The following is a 27,489-nucleotide window of genomic DNA, read 5'->3' as shown; positions in this document are numbered from 1 at the left end:
CACCCTCATACATTTGTATTTGGACACCACTCAGCTGTTAAGGCATTGGAGAAGTGCTAGGAGGAGGGGAGCGGAAGGTGAGTGAGCTTGTGGGAGATCGTTTTGGAATGCCAAAGGGACTATGGGAGCCTGAGTGCTCGGTCAGATGTAAAACAAGCATGACCCTCTTTCCCAAATGTGAGAGGTTTAACCTTTGTGCGGCACGGCACATATGGATCTAGTTTCAAACAGCAAACCCTCATCTAGCTGTTGATTCTGCGGCTGATTTCTCAGCTGTGAATGTGGCATATTCATCAAACGCGTGAAACATTGAACATAATTACACGATCACTTCAAAGGCATACAATCTTTCATTCATCAAAGTGATTACAGTGTGTTTGCCATATGGAGTCATTGTTTTCATTTACCTACCTCACTTTCAGCTATAAGAAAGAAAGAGGAAGAGCAGTCTAGGCTAATTAAGGAGGATTCATTGCAATGAACAGCACTGAGAAATGATTTCATTTTCTCCGTCTCAAGATGACCACCAACTCCCCAACGCGTGAGGCTGCAAAAAGTAACAAACTCACTCACAGCTGAGCTTCTTCAGACAGCATCAGACTTTGAACCAGCTGATGAGTTCACAATGGGTTGGTGATAATCTTAAGACAGAAAAATGAGATCTCCTCTCATGTTGAAGTTCCTTGCAAACTGTCATGTAATCAGAGTAATCGAGACTCCCAGTACTCACCCCATAGACCAGTTCACCCACCATCCCGTTCCACGTCTTGGTCTCAGGGTCTCGGGCGCCGTACTTTCCATCCATTACTATAGACAGTTTGTACTTAATTCCAACATGTTTGGCAATCTCAGATGCTAAATCGACGCAGTAGCCTTCATATCTGTCATTCCCCTCCAGATGTATAAAATTTTTCTTGTACATCACATAAGGAGCTTCCTGTTGATTCAAACACACGCTGGTTTATTCACACCCATGCGCTTACGCACATCAAGTTCTAAAAAAAATAAACAAACATGCACACAAATATGTTCATGCACAAACACACACATATTGCCGTGAAGACATAACATTCCTTTGATTAGTTTCCCATGCTGAAGCCTTCACCTCTAAGTCAGCTGTTCTGTGTCCTTGTTGAATCTTTCTTCAATTTAAAGTATGTTCTAAACTTTCTTTCATTATGGTGACAAATATATGTATATTTTCTTAAACTTGCCAGTGTATTTCGAAGTACCCTCAAAGAGCTTTGAAGCTTTACTCTTGTATTGTTATTTTGATTTTGGAAAGCCTATGAGTACTTTGCCATGCACAAATAAAAAAAAGTGTGCAAAACAGTCCAATAAAAAATTCTGTAGCAGGAAGTTAGATTTTTTTTAGCAACTGTTCTCTATAAATGTTTCAAATGTTGTTCATGAGGACCTTCTCTCTGCTCCCAACAAGGAAGCTTTTCTAATGTAGCTGTAAACAGACATTAGTAATTCATCCTCGCAAACACAAATTGTTGCAACCACACTCGTGCAGTCATGCATGCGCACATGATATCCCATAAAAGCACAGATATACACGTAACAGAAGTGTGATCATGGATCATACTGCTCTCAACACGCTGTGTCAGCCAGCAAACATCAAGCCTCATGTATCCAACCCATTTTGAGCCCAAGTGTTCAACTATGTGGGAATAAAAATTCCTGTTCTACTTTTAATGATAAATAACGAGCAACTCTTTGACCAGATATTTCCAAATAAAGAAACACAGTGTCCTAATAGTGTTATTGGTAGGAAACTTGTAGGTGAGCTCAGAAGTGGGTGAGGATGGGGTGGGGTGAATTTTACAAGTAAATGCCAGTGACGGGGGGGGGGGGGGGGGATCAGAGAGTGCCTAGAGTATATCAAGCACATTGCATCAGTGGACAGGTCAATGCTGTTTAAAAAAATAGAATAAAGGAAAACAACTTTTAGGGTAGCAATGCAAACCCAAAGAACCCTGCACCATGACTGTTTGGAACAGAAGAGCAGGAGCATGCTAATGTTCCTCTCTTTTTTTTGCAATTGCTGATGCAGCTAGGTTTCCATTAACTGTGCACATCATCATTATTGAACAATAGGAGCGCTCAGTAGTGCAGGCATCATCATTACAGCCACACACAATTATAAGAGTGCAAGTAAAAAGAGTAATGCTGTGTTTGTTCTGTGCTGAATGTATCCCCTCACCTCGGACCTTTTGAGTATTTCGCATGTTTACTGTAGTTCTTATCGAGAGCAATTAAACGTTTCCCCAGTTGCCATTGAGGGATGGCTGTTTTATATCTTAAAGTACAAACAAAATCTCACTGTGAATGCATACATTCCACTGACACCTATTGGCTCCCAGAAACTTGTTTTTATCACTTCAAAGCGTCCGTTTGCAGAGATTGGGCTATTGCATGGTAACATTATTGAGCTATTACTCAGCCACTGAATACATTTTAAAGCTGTTTGGAGAGCCTAAAACATCGACTTGAGCGAATAAATAAAGCAAATCTAAAACATTGCGTTTGTTTATCATAATTTGGCTTAAGAAGATGTAGTGAAAACAATCTGTTTTCATGGCTCTGGAGGACAATACATACACTTCAACACAGAACACTTAAAGGGCCAATACAAATGTATTAAAGAAGCCATAACAAACAAAACAAAAAACGTCCACACACTCTCTCATACCCCTCCTCAATCGTTTTTTATTAGCTTTGTCCAACTTTACACTATTGCAGTTCAACTTCTGCTTCTGCCAGGACATCTGTCACGAATGTCATTGAACATTTACTTGATGAGGACAGACACGTCTACTTACGTATGTGTTTGTATGCTTTTTGTTACTGATGGAGTCAACCACTTAGACCATTTATTGTGACGTCACTGCTACGACAGGCCACTGAAGTATGGAAAATTAAAATGCTTTGACACCCACACGGATACAGTTGAAACACTCTCCCGGTGTCGGGCCGACTGTTTCAACGTGCAGTGAGTGGATGGAAAGCAACACAAGAAAGATGTGGTTCTACCCGCCCAGGACAGAATGTATCACTCTTTGGCATCAACACCATGACCTTGAGTGGCAGAATAGGTGACACATTTAAAACTGCGCGGAAAGTGTACCATAATAGTAGTGACCACAATGGTTCGGTTTTCCACTGAGGAGTCGTTGGAGACCTGCGGATCCATAATATTTACAAATCGAGTGTACTCATTCCAGTACCCAATCTGCAGAGAAAAAAACAACGGTAAGTGATGGTTTTCTGAAAACTAACAAGACAAGAATAAACATGTAGATTAGAAACAAACAAGACGTGTTAAAACAATATGTGGTCTTGCTGACATTTGAGTAAATTAGCTAATTTACAAATATCCAACTGAATTTACATTTGTTCGCTAAAAATGCTACTGTGTGAGCACCAATGTCTCCCACCTTGGCATTCATTTTTTTATGGTAAATTATTTATATTCAAGCCTGAAAGCTGCAAACACAGCTAATAATTAACTGTAACATTCCACAGTTTTTTTCTGGATTGTTTTATGGTGCACAGATGCCTAAATGGAACTACTGTGAAGTGTTTGGCCATCTGAAATAATAGCTGTTCTGGCTCATGATGAAACATGTTGCATGTGTCATTGCATACATTCGAACCGTTTCTGGCTGACAGTTTCTCTCGTTACATCTGGTCTGCAGATCTTTTTTTGTCAGATCTTTCAGTGATTGGGGCAAACAGGTGCACAGCAGTGAATTACCCAAAGAAGGTGTGAGAAAAGTTGAGCTCATAGCTGTGGTTACAGCTGTGAAAAATACTTCAAGTGCTTGCCGGAATTGGGAAAAACTTTTGAATGTTAGTTTCCAGCTCTTATCCAACAGAGATATCTGAGATGTGGGACAGGAATACTCGATCTGGTCTCATAGCTTAGTGCACCACACGACGTCCTGATCTCACCCCAAGCCGCTGGGACTGATATCAGCGCATACATCACTCATGATAGTCACAGCTAAGAACCCTCATCCTCCAGCTGTCACTGAGGTGACTGAGGCTGCAGGTCCTGACAAAGTGCCGCCCGACTTGTCTCATCATCCCTTGCTTCCTCACTCTCTCTTCCTCTGAACCCCCCCCCCCTCCACACACACACATACACACACACACACTCGCCATCCATCTCCCAACTCTTTCCTCTATTCAACCGAGAGCTAAGCAATACTAATTGAAGTGGGGGCTTTAGATGCCAGCGAGGCTGGCAGCATAATCACACATCAAATCAAACTGAGCCCACACTTATCCAGCTAAGAAGAAATTCACAGCCGTCGTTTGGAAATTTGCCAGGTCTGAAATAAAACTAGAGGTCTCATGCGGTACTGGTTACTAAAACTTAAAATTTAATTCTCTAATACACTCGGTAATTGGAATGATAATTACAGTCAGATTTAAATCCAAATCATACCTGTCTATTACCACAGCAACAAAAAAAGGTTTGTATAGATTATTTTGTTTGTTTCAGCCATCAGTGCATCATCTGAGGGCTTCGCTATGCTTGGCTTTACCCCATAAGTGCTTCTGTTCAACAGAGGAATAGAACCATGTCAGCTTGACACTGAACTGTCCTCTCATCCCAAACTCAACCCACACAATGATATGCAAACTGTCATGTTTGGCTTTTTTGGATTCTTCTACACATTGTTGCAGCATTCATTAGGTTCCAGAATAGGTTACTCACTGACAGATTATATTAAACAGTACAGATTTCAATGGAAAGATGAGCAGAGGACTCAAAAGTAAAGTTTAAATGAGAGTATTGTTATTTAAAAAAGATATATACCAACTGAAAGTAAGACGTTTTTGATCAAATAATGACTGACGGAAGAAAAAATAATAATTTAAGTAAAAAAATCTTTTGTGCAAATATAAGGCAGATGTGCAGAATAAATTGTCAATAGACAAGAAAAAAGTATAATTTACCAATCTAACTCATTGAAGCTCTGTAAGATTTCTTGTTCTTCATCATAAAACTACTGTACTGAACTAAAAAGTAAGATTACCTGTACACTATATACATATTTTTAAATCACTAGAATAAATGTGACTTGTTAATTATACCCTCTATTTAAGTTGCGGTTTGCATGTCCTAAATAATATATTTGACAATGGGTTTTCACAGCTGGATTACACAATCCTAAACCAGATTTGTTGAAAAGTGAATGTTTTGGGTACTCTGGTAGAATAAAAGTATAACTATACCCAAGTAAACTTTTTATACTAATTTTGTAAATGTGTGAAATTTGCAGCAAAGGACACAAATCTCTTTTGTATAAGTTTTGATATTTTGACTTTAACTTTTTTCAGTCATTGCTATTTCAGAGAATACAATTCATTTGTATTTTAAAAATTAAAACCAATTATCTGCAGTTTTTTAAAGTGTAAACAGTCCTGTGACCTGTTTTTTCACACATAAAGTTATAATGTTTTTTATCCTTAAACAACAATTAGCAATCAGGTCTTTTGATGAAGATCAGGGTTATGTTTGGGCTCAGCCCTCGAGCTACTTTCAGCGCTGGAGCTGATGGAGGTCTTACCTTCCTCGGCCCTCCTGTTTTCATCTCATAAACATCTATGGTGTAATTGATCCTGCGGCCGTAGTTGTCAAACTGGATGTTCCCAGTCATACCCTGCACTTGGACCTGATAGACAGACACACAGACGAGGGAATGTGGAACAGCCTTCGTGGTGCATACATAGCAGTGTTCACATCCATGGGCTTACTGGAGAGCACTCAGTCTGCTAATCAAATGATGAACTGGATAGACTTTAATAAAAGATGTAGTTTTATGGTAATGAGGGCCTGGATTTGAGCGAGCTCTGTGCAGAGATATCTGGAGGCATGAAGTGGAGAGCAGCTCTGCACCCACTCCCCTTCTCTCTGTCACTTTCCATCTTTATCACACTCACTTGCTATCTCAGCTTCACTTCTCCCAGTCTTTTCTTTAGGCGGCTGGTCCCCCGCCCTCCCCCACAGTCCCTCTAACTCCCCCTTACTGTTTTAAGAGCTCTCTCGATGTCGATGCCTTGGCTCCAAGGTACGGCGGGATTTGCCAGACAATCGCCCGCGCTGCCGCGGCGAGAAACGTCCACGCGCTGGCGCCGCAGGTACCTGAAGGCTTCTGCTATCACCAGAATGGCATCATGGGTCAGAGCAGAGGTGTACTGTGTACAAAGGGAACAGCAGAGAATGCAACTGAACAGACTGTGAGACAAAACACATTGTGAAGGGTGTGAAAAAAAAAGACAGTATGTTTTCCAGGATAGCTCACATACTTTCCTGCATTTAGGGAATTCTGAGGCATTTTGTAAGTTTCTGTACCTCCTTTGCGTGAAGGTCAGGTCAGAGTAGCTAACCTGGATGCAAACTTTGGCTCTTTGCTTATCAAGGAGTAATGTTTTAGAGAGATTTGTCTAGAAGAGCTAGGGCTTGTCTACAGGTCAGGACCTGCTCTGTGGAAAGTTTTATGCAGCACCGGAGAGTAAACTGAATTAAAAAGGGATTTTATCTTCCCTGCACTTCTCTCTCCGACTTTTCTTGACCTCTTTGGCACGGAGTCTTGAACCACTTGTTTGTTGACCACCACACAACGCCAAAATCTAATTAAACGGCATTCAAAATCCATTTCTTCCCTGATTATTGTTAAATTAGATGTAAATTGAAGCTGCTATATAACCTTGACTCGCACTGCCTATCAATATATCGATCGCTCAGAGAGATGCAAAGCAAAGACGAAAGAGGAAGCAAGGCGTTTGGAGGACGAGAGAATGACGAAGGCAAACGAGATGAGAGGAGAAGGGCCGGTTGATGGGACTTCAGAGGGGCCGTTTGCTGTATTCTGCATGCAAAATGGAAGACCTTCCAAAGCCCAGTACCTTCAGAGGAGCATTTCGGGCTTCTGGGAACTCTCTTTCATCTAAGCGCTCCCAGCGCTGCATGAATTGCTGCACGATCGGGTTTTCAGGGTTGACGATCTGAAACCCTGAAATGTTGGCTCCCCCGGCAAAAACTTTGTCCAGGCTAACATTAGAGAACCCCTGAAATAAGACAAAAAGGAAAATAGGGATGAGAAGCAAGCCTTTTTTGTTTTCACAAACACCTAAGGCAAAGAGCCATTTCATCTTAATACATAAAAGAACCATGCGAGTGCAATTTTCAAACAATCCTGTTTTTATTCCAAAAGTCTTTCTGTTTTTACAGGAAAACTTGCATACAGTAACCCAGAATTAATTTTATGATAAACAACCATGTTTTGTTACATCATATGACAAAACACTGGCCTACTTTCACAACCAAAGCTTTGCCTTTTCAACAAACGAAAAGTTTCAAACACATTTCTGAAACACAAATTTCCCCTTTCACCCTCGAGCTACTAAACTTTGTACTTTTTTTCTTTTTTTCATGGTCAAATAGCTTTTTTCCTTCAAGATGCAGCTTTGTGTCATGTTGTGCAAGGATGCATGTCTCTGACTGCTGCATAATCACATCTTCTAAATCCAAAGTAACGCCAGCACAAGATCAGCGACTGAGAGCAGGGCCAGACTTTGATTTAAAACTCATGCTAATATCAGAGCTATATGAGCATATCCATCCACGTGCTGTGGGAAAAGATGGCTGCCCTTAAAAGATAGCACAAAAAAAATGAATGTTTGTTAATCTATTCCGTAGGACTGAAATCTACTAATTTAAGGAAGAGAGAAGTGCAAAATGATTGCAGTCTTTTCATAAACTTGAGGATTTAAAGTTTTTAGCTTTTATATAAATACACATGATATGGTTTATTCCGTCTCATCCACACACTGCAGGCATGTGTTCCACAAAAGGCAGGTTCCACAGTATCTCTGGGGAACAGCAGAGCTATTACTCACCAAATTGGCCAGAATGTAGTGGTAACCACGACTGTTCTTTCCCAGGGTCACAACCTACAAGAGGAAGACATCAATACAGTAAACCACCCATGAGATGAGAGCTAAGAGCCGGGGCTGACATCTGTGGCTCCAACAGTCTCTGTGAACGCAGTGACAACCTTTAACGCAGCAAGTTTTTCACAAAGTCACAGAAGAGGTTTCCATTAAAAAGCAAATGATGCTGAAAGAGAAAAACATGGATGAGAATCCGCCCACCGTGTTGAAAAAAAATCTAATTCAAAGGCTTCTACAGTGAGATAGTAAGGGGTAAATCTGTCTCTGCTTTGACAGTATTGCACCTTTGGATTTGAACAGCATGTTTCAACCCACACAGCCTGAAAATAGGGAATAGTGTTCTAAGCTATTTTATCACACTGCTACAAACCATATGGCTCCTTTTATGTTCTCTATTTTCGTTTTGATTTCAAATGAAGTTAAACAGCTCACATTCTTACTGTGCGCCACACAGCGGACAGTATTTTTGACCAAACCCTTGTTGTGGGTTCTGTTATTTGTCGACAATGCCGTCTGCTGTGAACGGCCTTCTGAGTGTTTGCCACGCTGAAAACCTGTCAACCATGTCTCAATTTTCATCTGCATTCAGCAAACACAGAAACACAAGTTTACACCAAAATCAGCGTGTTTGCACATGTTCTGGCCTTGGCTCTGTCACAAAAACAAGCCGTCATTTTATCTTCTGCCTGTGTGTGCGCGGTGGACTGGCAGCACTGAATAGTTGTGACTGTAGATGGTTTACAGCCTTTTTACCCCCCCCCCCAAGTAGGAAAGCCATTAAAAGCACCTTTGTATTTTCACGTCTCAGGTTACAAATATTTTTTAAGAGCAGTTTGACTTTTGCTCATCTATGCTACAATTGAATCTTTAAATTTAGTGTTGCTGATTTTAACCCATCTGGTAGCACCCAAACAGCTCCTGCCTCAAAGACAAAATAAACCTTCAGTCTCTGTTTTCTGACAAAGTGACGTGAAAACAAAGACAAAATGAGCTGATCTGACTTTTAATTGAATGACAAAGAGACAGAAAGCAACAAAAAAAGGGATTTGAATAGAGCATTTACTGTAGTGATATCAGGTTAAGTCGCTGGATTTTAAGCTCTGTTGCATTTTCTTGGACAAAACCCACAGCTTTGCATTCTCTTACAAGTGCTAACCTTGACTCTGGCTTTAAGCCTCCTCACAACTGCCCTGGAGCTGGCCAGAGGAGAACCTCACTACCTGCTTGCAGCCTGCAGCACACAGCCAAGCTGGCAAGGCAACGCGCAGCAGCCCAGGGATGGAGCACAGCAAGCCACTGGTAACACGGAGATGCACTGAACCTTCAGCCAGAACACACAAACCTTTCCTCTCCAGCTCTATTATTAACCAGAAAACATTAAGCACATTTTAAAGCATGGCTTTATGAAACATATTAAAACAAATTTTAAAAATATTCTTGCCATCAAATCAAACCAACTTGTTTACTTCGTATTTTTATGACAGGGGGGGGGGGGGGGGGTCACATCAGTGCATCTTTAGCTTGATGTTGAAATGAAAAAAGTATACATTTCTAGATATAGAAGTATAGATAAAGAGTAGAGCTGTCCCTGTGGTGCACTATAGTGTAATACCACTAGGTGTTGGATTTAAAAAACATCTGGCTCTAAATCAGTACTCCCTAACCCCGGACCAGAGACTGGTATTATTCTGTGGGATAATTCATTTCGGGCCACACAGAAAGAAAACACAACCTATATTTTTTTCTGTTCTATTTTTAGTCTGATTCTGAAGGAAGTTTTGTTTTGGAAAACAACTCTTACCGAAATATCCGACATTCTTGACGCGCATCAGATCTCGTTCACATGTCAAAAATACATCCACTACTTTCTCAAAGCATTTGCTTCGACTGCTAAATTTAAAGTCTTAAGCTTATAAAAGTAACAGTTTATCATGCGTTTAACGTATTTGGAAAGTTTCTTTTCACTGGAAAAGAGTCTTTGACTTCAATGAAAAATCAAACCTGTACTTAACAGACAAAAACCAGGAGTCTTAACCACAAACGTGGATTTATAGTCACAGTTGTTCTCACACCCCATAATAATAATGCAGAATATTCAGCATTCAGCTGAATTTTAGGATGCAGCTTGTAAAATTGGTCAGTGTTTATAATATTAATTTAGAAAATTATTAATTTATAAATATGATTTCGAAAATACCAGTTTTAGAGACTTTTTTTTCGTATTTATTTCTCATACCTGAAAGTTGGACAAGGCTGAAGTTAGCAAGATAGCCTCCCATTTTTTAGCTTCAACTTTGACAGTTTTGGGTTCTAAATCACAAAGTCTAAATCACAAATTAATGGTTCCAAGACAACATTTATTGTAAAAATAAAGTTTCAATCAAGTGCAGATATTTTACTCTCAAACGTTGAGGGAAACTGGTGGCTTAAAAAAAAATCACTTCCAATTCAATTCCCGTTCAGCCTCGTTTTGATATGAATTTTTGATATACCTGTTGGTTGGCAATTTTGGGGGATTTAACACATAAGAACCCATAGTGACATCAGTGTAACAGAAAACAAATGTAATCAGAAATAGGTGCTGTGGTCCACTTGGTTTTTTGGGAAAATACACAATTTTATTTTTAAGAAAACAATTGGTCTGGGTTTGAATAAATACCTCTGAGCATTTCAATGATTGAATTTCCTGTTCTAGTATTAATCTACATAGAAAACAATTTGTTTCAGCTTTGAAGTTTTTATATAGTTTTTGCAATAGTTTATTTAAAATGAAGCTTTAGCAAATGTTTTAGCTCTCATTTGTGAAATGTACTTTTAATCCCACTGCACCCCAAATATTGTTGAAAGCAGCACAAAAAGTTCAGACAGTGACAACAACAGTTACAAGAAGTACTTATTAATAACCATCACTTATTGTTAAATGTGAACTTAAGGCTGTTATTCTGACTGATCCCTGAATTTCAGATGTCAATACTTTCCCTGAAAAGCTTCTGTATAAAAACATAAAGCTGCTCGTGCTCTTTATAACGTTACAAAATTCTGCTTATCAACGATCTGCAGAAAGCTGTAAAGCTCTTATGAAAGAGCCAGCAGCATGCTGGTAGCTTATGCATGCTTATGCATATTCATGCATTTTACTATCAGATAAATAAATAATTGAGCACACAGATGGGCCAAACCCTTCCTGGAAACCCTGGTCTGCTTTTTCTAAAAAATATTTCTTCTGGTTCATCATAGCAACTTATGAATGCAGGAACATCTCTGAACTTCATGAAATTCTTTAGAAAAGATCAAATCTAAGAAGTCCGTAACAGAAAAACATGTTTACTCGGGGTAGATGTTATAGTGTAGATAAAACTGTACTTTTTGTTTCAAGATGAGCCAATAATATCACTTAATATCACTGAGCACAAAAGAGCAGCATAATCCCTTCTTAGGATTCCAAAAAGAGAAAAGTGAGATGTTATTGTTTATATTGTCTCTTAATTCACATTTTTCAACAGGTTGCAACTTTAAGTCTATATCGATGCAACTTCTCAAAGATCATTCTGACTTTTAATTGGTATCACTGTTGCTTCTACAGGAGATCATTGGAACACAATCTAAAAAGAAAAACATTTCTAAAAGATGCTCCTTTCCTCTGAGTGACAGAGTTTCTTTGCAGCTGAAAAGAATCTGTTCTTTTTTGGATATCCATGCACTAGCTAGCACCAGCACATTTTGTTCAACATTTTAAAGAGCATACAGTTCGCTGTTTGGAGTTTTCTTTAAAGCGCAGATGAGCACAGACAACTTTGACCTTGACTTCAGCCTCATCTAGTCTCGGCAAGCCTCGACTCTACCAAATAAAAAAACCCCACTAAATTTAGAACTACAGCTTTTGATTTTTAATAAAGATATATTTTTTTGCAAAACATGACCTTTTCATTGCCGAGTTCGCCTCGACACAGCAAGAGGCCCATTGGAAATGATTCCCCAAAGCATGTAAATATCACTAAAGCATATGAAAGATGAGCAAATAATGATGCAATTATCCTTAAGCCCCCGTTTCAATGTCAGAAACCTCAAATCAAACCAAACAGGCCTCCAACCAAACTGGAACAGCCCCCCACACACATACTCAGTTTAAGGCTTTTTTCAAATTGAATTTAGCTGCATTTGTTTGATTATTGGTACATTCATTTTCAAAATAAGTAAAATGATAAACAAAAATGGCTGCAGGCTGAAAGAAGATGCCTGGTAGTTCAACAGGGAATGGTCTCCATAGCAACTTAATTAGATAACTTTAAAATGGCTGCAATAAAAGCTGATAGACAAGGTTCTTTAGATCATTTGAATTTTGTAAAGATTAAAAAAAAAATTATTTAAAAAAAAATATATATTTTTATTAATTAAAAAAAAATGAATAAAGAAATTAGTGCCATTTGTATACATTGAGTGTACAGAAAAGATGACAGTCTTAATCTATGGATGACAGATTCCTCTGTTTTAGTTTTCATTATACCTGAATTGAACTTTTTTCATTCTTTTGGTGTCTTGCATTTCTTTCTTTTTATGTACTGCCTAGTTTGTAGTTTTTAGTTTCCATTTCTTTGTTCTTGCTTACTCTAGTATTTTGACCAGTTAGCAGCTTGTGACTAAGTTTACACTTGACATCTGTGTTTTACTGTCAATCATTCCTCTCAGAATGAGCTATCTAAGTTTTCTGCCATCCCCCTATGTTCTTATAACTGTTTTCTCCTATCTTGCTTTGGGATCCATTTTTTTTAGATAGAGTTAGTAGGTTTTATTTCAAAACAGTCGCTGGCTGTGTTGTCTGCCACAAATGTCTCATTCCTAGAAATCACCCCACTGTTTGATCAGTTCTACTTTCTCAAGCCTAAACACCTCCATGTCTACAGTGGAAGACAATGCAGCCCCTGTTAATGCTGCCACAGGCTGCAGAATGTTTTTTTCCGAACAAATCCCCATATGCTTTTGTTTTTCTTCCCTGTTTCTCTGAGATTTATTTCACTTGCAGCTCTGTGCTCATTGCTGGTCCGATTGCCTCGAGGCTGTCCCAGACGTCGCTGCTCCCTTCTATGCGGTAACCCCCCTCTCCTCACATTAGTGATGACCAGATTGTTGCCATAACATAAAGCTTGTTTAGGGCCAAAATAAGAGGGAATAGAAGAACTCCGGATGGGTGGAAGAGAATAGCTCAAGTTACCTTTACTAAAGGTCAAAACTGCATGAAAGAAAATGAGCACTAAGGGGCTGGGGTGCATATAGCTATGATTAAAAGGCATAATTATGAAAAGTAGAGGCAATACAAAGATGATTAACTTATCCTAATTTACATTTCACACAGGCAGTCTGTAGGGCCACAGGCTTTTTTAATCAACACATATAATCTTGTGCTAAAAGGTTTTAAAGAAATTCAGATGAGGAAAAACATTCAGAGGCTCTCCTAATTTCATCTTTAGGCAAATAATGTTAATTTATTGGAAACGTGGGACTGATGGAGATATTTACTTAACACAACCAAGGGGCAGTTGTTACAAACTGAAAGTAGCTCGTAGCATGACTAAAGTAATTGTCAGGGACAGATTACGCTACTTTGAAAAAGATATTAGAAGGAGCTGTGCTGCACTATAAAAAATTATTTAGTAGGGGCCTATTACAAGAGTCAAATTGTTTAAAATGTATTTATATATGTTAGATACTATGTTTATCTAATTAAATTGTATCCACACTACCCTTAAATCATTAGTTATGTTTACAATTTGTAAAAAACATGTAAAATTTACCCGAATACTCCAACAACAAAAACAAAAATAAATAAATAGGAAAATAGCCTACAGTTTTATTAACATGGTCACAATGTTTGTTCATACAATATGTTTTTTATATAAGGTTACTACATTTTCTGAAGTTTGTTTTTTCAAGAATGGGACACTATTTATCTTGTATATCGAATTGAAAATTCCTAAAGAAACTGTTAAAAAGTTACAATAATCATTTTTTAATACTTGGAAATGAATAGCTTTTTGTAAAATACACTATTTATGCACTAGAATTTTTTTTGCAAAAATGTATTTTTGTACAAAAAGTGGTACTCACGGTAAACTCGACTTATAATTATTGTTTTTTTAGCTGTAGAGTTAGGATTTTTTTATTTATAATTTTGAAACACATTTGTTCAAATAAGTCTTATGTCAATTATTTACGTAATATCTAAAAAAAAAAGTATTATATTGTCTTTGATCATGTAAGGGAAGATGTAAGCACACTAGTTCTGTATTTTCCTTTATCATTATCCGTCTGTTCTGTCCTTATAGTGAAAAATTTTCAATGGCCGATCTGTTTCTGTCCTTCAAAATAAAAAAAAATAAAAAAGCATTCTCACAGTGAAAGAAGATTAGCAAAGAATGAAAAAAAATACAATTACAAGTGGCCCTTATGTTTAATCATCACCAGTTATTCCAAACAGTATAAGTGTTGCCTTGAAGATGTATACAAAGTAATTTACATCCACACTCACAATCATATTAGATGGTAAACACTGCCGCAGAGTTTAATTAGTAACTTTTATCCTAGTTATGTTTGGCAAGAGAACACTAAAGGTTCTGCCATCAGAGTGGGTAGTGTTTCCAAGATGAAAAGGAAGCTGGATTTTTCAAAATGTTCATCAGGTTTTGTAAATTATGATCCTAATCTCAAACTTCTCAGTCAGAATTCTGAACTATCAACAGGTAGATTAAAACATATACATTTGTTTGGTTGAAATTTGCTGTTGATTTCTGATGGTTTCTTAATTCTGGACAAAGAAAAGATATTTGAAAAGCTGAAAGGACGTTGCAGTTAGATTTTCTTAAACCTTAAATAATTTAGTAATGAAAATGGTTGACAGCTGTCATCACAGCTGTCACCATAGGGCCATAAATATATTTGCATGTATTTTCATAGAAGATCGCTGTTCATCTGCTCTGTTGACAGATGCTGTACATAAAAGTCTGTTTTGATTGAACGCGTTTGCAATAAATTAATTAGTTAGTGAATCTATCAAAGTACCTCATTTCCTTTTTATTATATTCAAAACGTTCATCATTCTATAATGAAAACAACTGTAGAAAAAAGGTATTTCTGTGGACTAGAAGTGAAAAGCAAGTCATTTTTAACAGAAAAAGAAAGTATTACCCTCTCAGATGAACTAATATTTAGTAAGTTTGATGTCGAGCAGACCATGAAGATGTTTGGAACTATTTTTAGCTACTTTACTTTATAAGGCCATTAAAAAAATAAAAATAAAAGTACAGGAAATATTTTCCCAATAAATGTGGTTTATTCAATCCCTTTGACCATTTCGTTAAAAGGATTAAACACACTTGATCACTTCTGGATCCAAAAAACAAATATATTAAATAATATTTTAAGATAGATAGATAGATATTCTTTATTGATCCCACATTGGGGAAATTCAATTGTCACAGCAGTTCCAAAGAGCAGAGAAAAGAAAAGTGACAGCAATGTGCAAAAGTGAGGGGTGTTCCCAAATGTGCAAGTATTCAAATACAAAAAAAATGTGCAAAAATAGAAAAAAGTAAAAAGTAAGTAAGTAATAAATTATGTACATAAAAGTGCTAATTAAGAAGTAAAACCTTGATTTTTCGCTGTTATCAAGAAGCCAAAATTAAATATACACCATTGGGCAAATTTATAGTCAAACAAAAATAATAAATGAAAATAGAAAATAAATAAATACATATATATATTTTTTAAAGTACATGAGTCCAAAATTAGACGATTTACTGTTGGTGTGCCTTATAATGCCCATAGTGCAGGATATATAGTTTGGTAATCAATAGTTATGGTATTTGGTTGGTTCAAGTCCCGGCTGAGGAACCTGAAACAGAACATCAATGGGGGACCTTTCTGTGTGGAGTTTGCATGTTCTCCCCGTGTATGCGTGGGTTCTCTCCGGGGTCTCCAGCTTCCTCCCACCGTCCAAAAACATGCTTCATAGGTCAATTGGCAACTCTAAATTGTCCCTGTGAGTGTGAGAGTGAATGGGTGTGTGATTGTGGCCCTGCGACAGATTGGCAAACAGTCCAGGGTGTCCCCCCTGCCTTTGCCCACAAGCAGCCGGGACAGGCTCCAGCAGCCCTGTGACCCCGAAAGGGATAAAACGGTAGAGAATGAATAAAAAGGGCCTCTTTGTTTGACTTGTTAAAAACAAAGAGTTTTCAGTTTTGACAAAACTGAAAGCTTTTTTGCACGCGCATAACTCTGCTTTTTGTCTGATTCATTGATGAGGGCTTTAATTCTGCAACGGGATTTCACCGGCCAAAGTGCTCAGATACATCTGGATCTGTCCTGCTTCCTGATTCTCGCACAGTTAGCTACCTCGTCTCAAGCGAACGCCACACCATGCAGACGGCGGCTTTGGCTCCTCAAACAGGCTCAAATGCGCAGATGCATTTGTATCTGTCTACAATCATTGTTAAATAGAACTGCAGCAGCAGGTACAAGCAGCAGGTTTCCACATAGCTGACAGTGGGTGCCATTTTTGGTGTGATTGCCCTCATGGGAGAAAGCACATTGCTTTTTCAGAGAATAATAGTGTTGCCCGATATGGGGCAGCTACAGAGAAAAGTCCAGCAGCTTCCCTGAATGCCTGAGAATCATTCATATTGGCAGAGCTGGACGGATTATTCCAATTAGCTCCAAAAAGGGGAGAATAAAAAGTCCCATGCTGAGGATGTCACTGGAATATGAGTCAAAAAACAAACACGCTGCTGATTTGAAGGTTAGCTGCTAAAAGGAAACTACCTTATCTGTCTAAAAACAATGTTTGGATAGGTAAGAGACTGATGATGACTGACAGGGATTCAGGGGTGATGAGAAAACAATTACAATATCTAATAATGAACAAAAACAGGAATCATAGAGCTTTAAAAAGATTACGATTGTGCATCTTTTTTTTTTAAGGGAAAAGAAGCAATTACAGACATAACCATCAATACGCCTCAGATGTGATAAATATTCTAAGCCTTTCTTAAGAGCTGATGCGTGCTGTTAACGTGAGAAGGGATCAGATTTCAGTCTACCCCAGGATTTTAAGTGGAGAAATTTTTCGGCTCAAGAATTAAATTAGACACAGCAAATTAATACTAACAGCAGTTGTGCTTTAAACTATGACTCCGGGATCAAATTACAGTCAGGGGATAAAAAAAAACAAAAAAAAACAGGCAAAGTAACGGTTGATGATGGGATATTGTGAGGCAAAGAGAAGCCAATATCTAAATGAATGTTAACGATCAAGATCCAATTCTGGAACTGATTGCCTTATAAGCAGGCAGCGGTGAAGCAAGGTGGAGCGAGAGGAGGCCGACAGAGGAGATGCTTGGCATAATAGCCACTCATCTATTCACGGTAATTGTGTTTTGCTCACTGCAAGGACTGGTGGACCTTTCATTTTCTCTCCAGGCAATCAAATTGATGGAGGAATGGAGGGGTCTGGGGTTGTCAAGTGAAGGATTAAAGAGGTTGAATCTTCTCCAATGACTGCTCCCTCTCAGGCTTTTCCACCACAGGCTCACAGTCATTTTCAAACATGTCACGGAGCATAGCAAAAAAACAACAACAAACAAAAGAAAAACCCCTCTTATCTCCAATATTTCAAATATATGATTGGCAGCATTTTAAAGGTCAAAGGAAGTTGCTGGTTGAAAGACCTCAGATGCACAACCCAGTGTCAACACCTTTACAGGCACAGCAAGCAAAGAGGCCACGGTTCCCTTCTTTTTTAAGGTTTGCTTTCATTTTGCCTTTCTGTGTTGCATTACCTGTAGTCACCATAACATTGGTAAATGCATTGGCATGCGTCTTCATTTACAGTATGTTAGTCACCAAATGACTTGTCATTGAAGATACAAGTTAAATTTGAATCCAGACTTTTTTTTCTGTGTAAAAATCTTACAAATTTTATTTGTCTGCTCGATCTTTGTGACCCAGTAGAGAAACAGAGCATCTTGAATAATTTGTTTTATTTTAATACAACTTTGTTTTTTAAGTTAAAGTCTTTAACCCTTTAACAGCAAAGCTTTCACCAGGGAAAGCAATAAAAACACATGCACTTCAACCTTTTCCACAATCAACAACAGTTCAAGATTTTAATGCTGATATGCAACATTTTAATGTAGAAAAGTAATTTACAGTAGTAAAGTACTGCATTTTGTCACATATACTTCTCTACATCAGAATCAGCTTATATACGTTGATGCGTGACCACTTTACTACTGTAAAGTGCTGCAAAGCGGCTTTTCTCAGATTCAGAATCTTTGGTGACTTCTGGTAATTCAAGGATGTCAACACTGGGGCTAAAGCTAAATATGTGTATAGGTCGATGCGATTAACAGCTTGCCTCAGACAGATAAATCTGGTTGGATCGTAGGAATATAAATCGATTAATTGATTAGGTCAATTAATCACACCCACACTTATAACTTCTGAAGTAGGTAAAAAAACTAATCATTTTTCACAGCTCCAAATTCCACACATTGAGCTCCGTTTGACACGTTCTGCCACCATCAGTGTCGTTTTTAAACTTGTTTTTTGGCTGATAAAGCTGGATCTGTGCAGCCAAACCATTTTTTGGAGAAACCTAGTTTCCAAAAAGTACATTTACATTTTTATTGCGTTTCATAGCCAGCTATGAGTTTATTTAACACTGACACTTTTTAAATATAATAAAGAAAAAAAGGCATGCCTTATTGAAGTTATCTGCTGATATTAGATTCCCCCTGAAGTTGGAACTCTCTTTTGGGAGCAGATTAGATTACATAACACCAGCATTTTAGTGTTGAGACACAGTTACCATTACTGCAAACTAACCAATGTCAAACACTGGTTCTGGAATGAACCATTAGCAGACAGGAGGGATAGTGCAGGTGTTTGGTGTTATCATGACCTCATATGAGTGTGGAGCATGACACCTACCTGTTCTAAAATGGTATTGATTCTGTCCACCTCACAGTCGATCACGTAACGCTTCTCCTGCCTCCTGTCCATCTCCTCGATGATGCGTCTGAACTCTGCTGCGTCTGTTGTGCTGCTGACAGAGCGAGCGGTCACCTGCCAGTTGTTAGCCACTGCTGCCTCCATGATGGCCTGCAGGATGGAGAAACCTAGAGAGGAGAAAAAAATAACACAGATAGCTAAAAACATTAGGCTAGATAAGACTCAAAAGATAGGAGTGTTGTTAAATCCAAAGGTTAAAGATCTAAAAAATAATTAAAATAGCTTTAACAAATCTGAACTTCTGTTGAGAACATAGCATTTAAAGTCCAACTTTTTCCACTACAGAGCACAAATTAAAATGTACCTTCCAAAAATATTGTTTCTTGAATATTTGAAAAGAAAAAGAAAAAACTTTTCATAAATTGATCAGCAGAGATGTTTCTGCATTTGGCATCAATTAGACGATGGTATTTAGCTGAACACCGTGTTAGATCAGACAATGCTGTGAAGCATTTTGAAGATAAAGACAATAAAAGATTAATCCCGGCTACTGTTAGAAATAAGTCATTGGGCTGTGAGAAGACTGTGAGGCCTTCTAATGATTAATTCACATGTGAAATATTTTCAGTCAGCGCAGTGCTCAGAAACACTATGACCAAATAACACACCAAAGCAATGAATAATAAAGGTCTGCCTCTGTTGGGAAGGATTGCATGCAGGAATAAAACTCCCTTCATTCATCTGCAGTGTTAAACAAGTGAAAATGAAAGCAGGATCTATTAATGAAAAGCAAACAGGCAGCTGGTATTTCATTAAACCAAGGACAGTGCAACTAGAGCTGGATGTTCAACAAGGTTCTTTTTTTTGTTGGTACTCCTGTTCAATTTCCAGCATCTGTAATGCAGTAAACTAAAAGACAGAAGGAGAACAAAAGAAAGTATTCAACACCCAATTCTGCTATACCAGGGATCTGCAACCTTTAACACTAAAAAAAACATTTGGTCCAGTTTCTCACGGACCAAAACCCAGCGACAGCTGCAAAGCAGTTTACAGTTTAGAAAAATACACTTTCTTATGCTTTTATATCAATTCAGCCATTCATTTATTAAATGTAGCTTTAAATGTTTATGATAATTTAATTATAAGAGTTATGCAATTTTCTCTGTATGAGTATTCAAACTTCTTTTACTTTCGACAGCAGCGAAAAACAAGTACCTTTCAAAAAAAAAGCACTGATGTAGCAGATTTACTTGAATTAAAAATCCAAGAAAGTCAAGAAACTCAAACACTGCATTTGCTCTCATTGACTTTGGTTCACTTCCATCCTTTTTCTCCTTTCACCACTGAATAAATAAAAATGACATTGGTATAAAATCATTATGTCTTTTTATCTATAGATATATATACTTTAAGACCGTTGCCTCTAAACAGTAACTAGGCACTACATTGTATCAAAAGATAAGAATACGTGCTTTAACTTTCTTCTAAAAACCCGCTGACAAAAGGAGAAATCTTTTACTATCATTTGGCTCAGCTCTCCAACATAATAAAAATCTAAACATAACTGACAAAACGTAATTAACTATGAAAAATTAATCTTAACAACAAGCCCATAACATATTCAAATTCCATTTTTCTTCAAAGCCAAAGAGCCACAATAGAGAGAAAAAAGAGCCACATGTGGCTCCAGAGCCTCAGGTTGCAGACCCCTGATGGTCTTCCTAGGTTCACTTAAATGCACTTAAATAACCTGTGGTAAACCTGGCTATTAGAGTAACTAGTTTATAAACTGAAATGCACAGCAGTAACCCAGGTTACCTTTACCTAAACCCAGAATGTCAGTGGTCATTGTAATGCAAATGAGATCATAGAGAAAGCTGTTTTTTTTTCTACTTGGTTCCTGGTTTACATGACATTTAAGAAACGGGTCACTCAAGGAGGCCAATCAGGTGCCAGTCAGGGTAAGGTATGTAAATACTGTACATCTATATTTGAAGAGAAGTGGGGAAATGTATTCGTTTTTTTTTCTATTGTGACTCCTTTTCCTTTTTTACCATATTTCTTTGACTAATTCCTCGACTAAGTAGTTCCGTTGTTTTGAGAGGTTTGCAATTTCTCCAGACACAAAGTTCAATGATTTTTTAATGTCCTCTGGTTCTTTTTCCAGGAAGATTACTGCAATTGCTGAATAAAGGACAATATTATCTGAAGAAATAATGAAAGCTACCGCAACAAAGCAGCTGCAAAACTCCAACATTTTCTTCTTTTCTGCTTTATTTGGTCCATGCTGACAAACTCTGGAAATTTGTGTCAAAGCAGAGTGACCTTTCCCTATGCAGTACAAAGCGTACTGGAGAATCTGTCGTTTGGGACACACCAGTTGACCTGAAGGTCAAGCAATCCAAATATCAGTTTGGATCTCAAAGAACAGGCTTAACTTGTAGCAAAAGCATGGTCGAATGACACCAGGTGTGGAAGATATGAACAGATACACTTCCAGAGAAGTACTTTAAAAGTATCCTGAGTCACAGAGCTGTTTCAGGGCTACGATCACTTGGCATCATTTTTTGAACTGAGCTAGAGCTAGACTCTTTGCGCCATCCAGACTCCCAGCTCGGCTGACATTGAGCTTATTGATCCAGACTGACTATTTTCTAAACCCCAATACAGTAGGCAGCAGTGCACCCCCTCTGCTTTAGCAGCAAATGAAGAGAAGGACTTGCAAGTGCTAAAGTTACCAAACTGCTACCTTGAATAGTGCAAATATATCTGCCTTATTTACTTTTTAAGCCTGTTTTTGTGGGGCTGCACAGCCCAGCTAAATAGGCTGCCAATTACCTGGATATGGTGTATTTAATCAATCAATCCAAACCTAGAATCAACTAATCCTGCCTATTGGGAATGAACAGGGCAGAGATGGCTAGAAAGCAATCAGGGTGATCTCAAGCATCTGGGTAAGGAGGACAACAGGGTTGCAGTCTCATTGACATTAAGGTCAAACTGTTTTGAAAAGTTAATAGACAGGATTTCACAAGATCGGTTACTAGTTACTAGTACGGTAACTAGTTGTAGATTGTCGCACTTTGTCGCACACAAAGCCCACTGATCAAAGCTCCAAACCAGACTGGAGCAATACGTTTAGATAAGCCAACCAAACTCTAGAGGTCAAATATACTAGAGCCAAATATAAACTGCCAAGATTCAGTCATAGGGTCAACATCCTTACGCTACTGTGGCAAATAAAAACAAACAAAAAATATCATGACTGATATTCAGTCAGTGGTGATCTTTAGTGCAGATTCCATCAATTTCCAACTTGAAGAAATAACAAACAAAAAGAAGAGTATATGGAACTAAGTATCATCATTATTACATGAATAGAGCAGCAGCCTCCTGTCTTCTTTTACTTCTCACATCTCTATGTAAATTGAAAGTTACAGTATAGAGGTTTGAATAAAACAGATGCATTATTCATTTTCCTGAGGCATATATGCTCAGAACCTCAACACCCATAAGCCTGCTCGTAGCATAGCAGTTTTCCCAGCAGTAAGAGCTTTGCACATGAAAAAGTACTGTGCAGATTAACTGGGTCAAAATGGTCTCTGCTGGTTGGAAACTGTTTAAAAAGGCTAACCATGTTAAAAAAAGAAGAAAAAAAATTAAAACGATAGAAGTCAAAAACAAATTTAAACAAGCAGCATTTATATCAGTTTAGAGAGACGCACAATAGGTAAAATGACAAAGTGTATATTATTTCACATGTATAAAAAAATAAAATAAAAAAAAATGTGTGCAGTTAGGCAGGCGGTAAAGGTTGAAAATTATAAACACAGACTTATATCCTATCATTACTGCAAGTGAATTCTGTTTAGATATAAGCTTATTTTATGAGGTGCATAATTGTCTAAAAATATAAAATATTTATGTTTTGAGGCTTTAAAAAAACTGTCAAAACTCATGATGTCTAAACACGAAAGCACCACAGACTGGAACTGTCAACTGAATTCGAATCTGGAAAGGCTTTTATTTTGAATTTGCTATTTGTGAAGCATTTGTGCCCAGCAAACCCTGAACAACCAAGGGAACAATTAGATTCACCCGAGATTTACAGAAAAGTCAGTGCCGGCAAAAACTGACATTAGCCTAGAATTGAAGCTACACAATCCGGTAGTAATAAATAGCCTGTCCAACAACAGGGTACTCCTGCTCCTATTGTAATCCATTTTGTTTTTAAAGTGACACAAAGGTTAATATTTCATGAGTCAGGTCTAAAATCAAAGATGAACGAAATCCTTTGAGCTCTCAACTTAATCTGACAGCAGCACAGAGACTGATAGTTTTCTCTTCATACCTTTCAGCAAGTACAAATGACAAATCAGTTTTGCTAATCCATGCTTCTCTGCAAAGATTTACATCTGCCACTAACCCTTCTTGGACCAAGAATCTATTTCCAGCTTGAGTCAATCAATGAATGCATCCTCCTGAACAGCCCCGGAGACTCTCATAAACGCTTTTGATAGTGATATTTATTTCCATCACGGAGAAAAGCTGTAAATCCCTTGCACCTCTTTGCCAACGGGAGCCCTGCAGCTGTGTTGCATCTGAAAATGTGATACAGTCGACTACATAAATTTTAGAGGACAACATGGTCTCCTTATCAGCTCTTGTAAATTGCTGAGGTGCAGATGCATCAACACGCAGCAGCTTGTGATGATCGGGCTCCACATTGCTATCATTGCTAATCATTGCGAAACAATGATATTTGCAGTTACATGAAGTACTGTAACAGATAGCAACATACAAACTGAGTACAGAGGAAACTACACTTCATCATGTATACACACTGTTTATGTATTCACTCCTGGTTCCTTTTGGAAAAAAGATTTTTGGATAAGATTCATTTAAACACTAAAGATGCAGATCCTTTTCTACAGATAAACCTTGTTTTTACATTATTTTAACCTGTAACTAAGTAACTATATTTATGTCAAATAAACCTACATAAAAAACATGTAATAGTGATAACAATTTCGTTAAACATCTATATAAGCTTGTTGTTGATGAAAAATGATGTTTAACTTGTTGATGTGTTTGATGTTAAACATTTCTACAAGTTTTATTTATTTTATTTTTTTAACATTATATTTAATAATTTAAAAACTTAAGCACTTTCTCAGTTGTATCTTTCTCTGGTATTTTTGTTTTTAATAGTGTGTATTTATTGTCAAATAAATGTCCTCAAACTTTTTTATTTTTTATTTAATTGCAATAATTATATGAGGAGGACTGGGGTTAACCAGGTACAATTACATGAATATTTACTTAGAATGTGCAGAATGAAATATTCAAGTCTTTAAAGCAATTTTTTAAGGGCTTTCTAAATTTTTTGTTGACAAAAAGATGCCTTTCTGCTCATTTTTATTATAGAAAATGTATTTTTCCAAATAAAAATGTATGTTAAACATATTGATAGTAAAACAAAAATCAAAGTTGGTTTTAAAATAGAAATTTGAGGGATATAACAGTATTTATTTGCGTTTAAGTTAAACCAGAAGTTGATATGGATTGTAATCAGATTCAGTAGCTTGGCAGTAATGGCCAGCAGTAATCATTATAGGTGAATTCCATAGATTTCTGATTAAAGATTGAACAAAATAAGACTTTTTAGATGACAAATATATGTGATTATAAAACCAGGAATTCATAACTCTGTCTAAACTTGTGAGAATGCATTATACTGATACTTTCATGTGTTACAATTCCTTTGAACATCAAAAATTAGTTTTACACGGCAAAAACTTAATCTTAAAACATGTAGGAAGACCCTTGTTTCATGAAAAATAGTCTTATTTAGTCCTGCAATTAATATAAATGTATAACATGTTTCAATAGCAAATATCAGTTTGAGAAAATACATTTTGATAACTAGGAGGTTTTTTAAAATAAGAATTTTTAGTCAGACCATATTTCTTACCACATTATCAGATTTTTTGCTTATTTAAAGAAAAATGTTAATATTTTAAGAATTTGTGACTTATCCCTAGGTGGCCTGTTTTTGCGCTGGCAAACTACTGAAGGTAAAATATCTTTGTGAAAAATTGTACATTTACTTTGGACTTTTTGCTGCATGTCAGGCTGGAATATCAACTTGACCACAACTAATTCTGCATTTTTTTTTCTATCTGCTAAAGTGCATGAGGTCTTCTCCTAACTGCAGGAATCACTAAAATTGCACTTACGATGAAAATATATTCTTAACTTCTCTAAGGCTAAAACCTGTTTGGGTTACATGGAGAGGAAAAGGCGTGTTCACATGTCTACAGACATATAAGGGGGGGTTTAAGCAAAACTCAAGTGGACATTTTAAGGCTCTAACAGTCACCTGCCAAAATCCACTAAGCTTCTTTTTGAGATCATTTTAGATTATAAACAGCATGAATGACAGACTACTGTAGAAAATGGAAAGCCGGCACATCCAAGCCTGAATGAAAGTTTGAAAGTATAAAGTGAGTGGTGTAAGTTGCTGTCAAGCATTCCTCTGAAACACATTCACAGTTGTTGCAGCAGCTGTGATGGATGAAACTCAGTTGTTCTGGTCTTCTGCCATCGGATCCAGCTAGAGCCCGAAGATGCTTCGAGTGCTTCTGAAACCTCGCATCACACTTAAATGTTGTAGCAATCTAGCGAACAGTGGCCGAGTAGGAGTTAATGTCTTCTTCTACATCTGTGAACCGGATCTTAACAGGATGAGTTTTGAAGCGTCACCCGCAGCGGCTCAGCAGTAATTGAATTGAGTTGCATCTAATCTCATTGCCCAGCTCTTTTGGTTACCTACCTCTCATTAGGCTTCCGTACAGGCTTCTGTCTCGCTTTCTTCCCCACGTTTGCTCATTTCTTTTTGAATCTATCGATTCACTTTAACCGGGAAATTCAGGGAAATTTTGCAAAGCATTTATTTTACTGACTTAGTTTTAGTGTAAGAAACATAAAAAGAATTGCTCTGATTTTTTCCCCCATTTTAATAAATAATCATTTTATCTTAAAGAATTTCAAAATATCTAAATATTAGGTAAAAAAATAAACGACCCTGGGAGTATTTCAGGAAGGCAATTTGAGCAGTTACTCCTCCCCGGGGGCGGTTCAGTCTCATTAACTCACCTGTTTAGCGTCCTACTTAAGTTCCAGGTGTGCGGTCCAATCCCTCTTCTTCCATTTGTGCGAGCTCTGTGTTCTTCACCCCACCCTCCTCCCCGGCTTCCACCTGTGAGCTCCGTTAGGGGTTGGTAGTTTAATACCCAAAGTTTTCTATGGAGATCTTTGATTTATGTATCTGAATGGAGCCTTATGCCAAACTAAAAGAAATATGGAAATAAATCTTCTTTTACTGCATGAGTTGTTTGACTGAAATAATCAATGCTAGCCACAACGGAATAACCAAACGATCACATGGTAAAGGAAAACAAGTACATCCTAAATCCGTTGACTGAAGGAAAATAGAGGAGACAAATGTGAAAAAGAGGCAGATTTTAAATCAACTCTGATGACGTGTTCACACCAGCCACGCCCACGCGTGTTCAAGTGACCACCTCCAAGAAAAGGTCTATGTGACCGCACATGTATGCACGTTTCCTGGCTCTACCTACAAACGCACGGTCGTTGTACACGCCCTGAAAGTTAAAGCAGTAGAACCAGTGGTGACATATGGATGGTGTCCTCTTCAATACACAGAAGTGAAAAATGTTTAAAAATTGATCATGGAGGAAAAATGAATGATACCAGTTTGTGCCCGGACAGAATTATAGGACACACCAAGTCTTTCATATTCCAGAAATAGAGCTGTCAAAGAAAAAGTCTAAAGCAAGATTTGTGAGATGGGCATCGCTCTGACATTTCGCACCATGCCTATTCCAGTTGTAGGTAGACGCGGTAGTATCGGGTAGAGACATCCCATTTGCTAAAACCACGTTCAGGAACCCACAATTTACTTTTTTTCCCAACAATTGACATGTAACCAACCTGCATGACTCAGGATAAGGTTTTTTAAACTAAAATTTTCTATACTTAAATATGTGTGCCTGCATTGTGTTGATATATGTTTTATATATGTGGTAGATTTTAATTTGTAGTTTAAAAATGTACTTTTCATTGAAGAGTGACCTTGTTATAAATCAAGAAGCCCTGAAACAACAGCTGCCATCACCACGAGGACACAATGAAAGCTTGTTTGAAACTCAAGCTGTCAAAGTCTCACTCTTGGTTAACTGTGTCAGTCTGTCTGTTCTCATTTATAAATATTCCCACAGATGCTCTGACTTGATTGTCTTTTGAGGGAGGCTGAATAAATAGAACATTTAGAGTTGGTGAGTATTATTCTTTGCTAAAAAGAAACCATCACTTTTGTGAAGTCAAGATCAAAGTCGTTAGGAGAAAAAATCTTTGTCAAGAGGAAGTTGTATCAAAAAATATGACTGCTGTTTGGGAAATTGTTGGGGGGAGAAAGAACAATTGTTACAG

At 37.6% G+C, this 27,489-nt stretch overlaps 1 protein-coding gene across 5 annotated transcripts in view; it reads right to left on the bottom strand.

Annotated features, from left to right (window-relative positions):
* The window catches only part of LOC101171999 (glutamate receptor 3), a 93,745-nt gene that overhangs the window by 22,471 nt on the left and 43,785 nt on the right, over positions 1–27,489 (bottom strand). For all 5 annotated transcript variants that reach the window (XR_002291017.1, XM_023959271.1, XM_011480313.2 and 2 more), the window contains exons 4-10: positions 18,955–19,142; positions 7,921–7,974; positions 6,928–7,089; positions 6,049–6,216; positions 5,589–5,693; positions 3,134–3,238; positions 731–937 (exon numbers count right to left, since the gene is read on the bottom strand). Coding sequence is in view for 4 of the 5 variants with exons in the window: in XM_023959271.1 (XP_023815039.1) it covers positions 731–937; positions 3,134–3,238; positions 5,589–5,693; positions 6,049–6,216; positions 6,928–7,089; positions 7,921–7,974; positions 18,955–19,142 (989 nt within the window). In the remaining variant the exon portion in view is untranslated. The remainder of the gene's footprint in view (positions 1–730; positions 938–3,133; positions 3,239–5,588; positions 5,694–6,048; positions 6,217–6,927; positions 7,090–7,920; positions 7,975–18,954; positions 19,143–27,489) is intronic.

The sequence above is a fragment of the Oryzias latipes genome, chromosome 10 (genome assembly GCF_002234675.1).
Source record: "Oryzias latipes chromosome 10, ASM223467v1".
In the NCBI taxonomy this organism is placed as follows: Eukaryota; Metazoa; Chordata; class Actinopteri; order Beloniformes; family Adrianichthyidae; genus Oryzias; species Oryzias latipes.
This window is presented reverse-complemented; position numbering and strand designations above follow the sequence as displayed.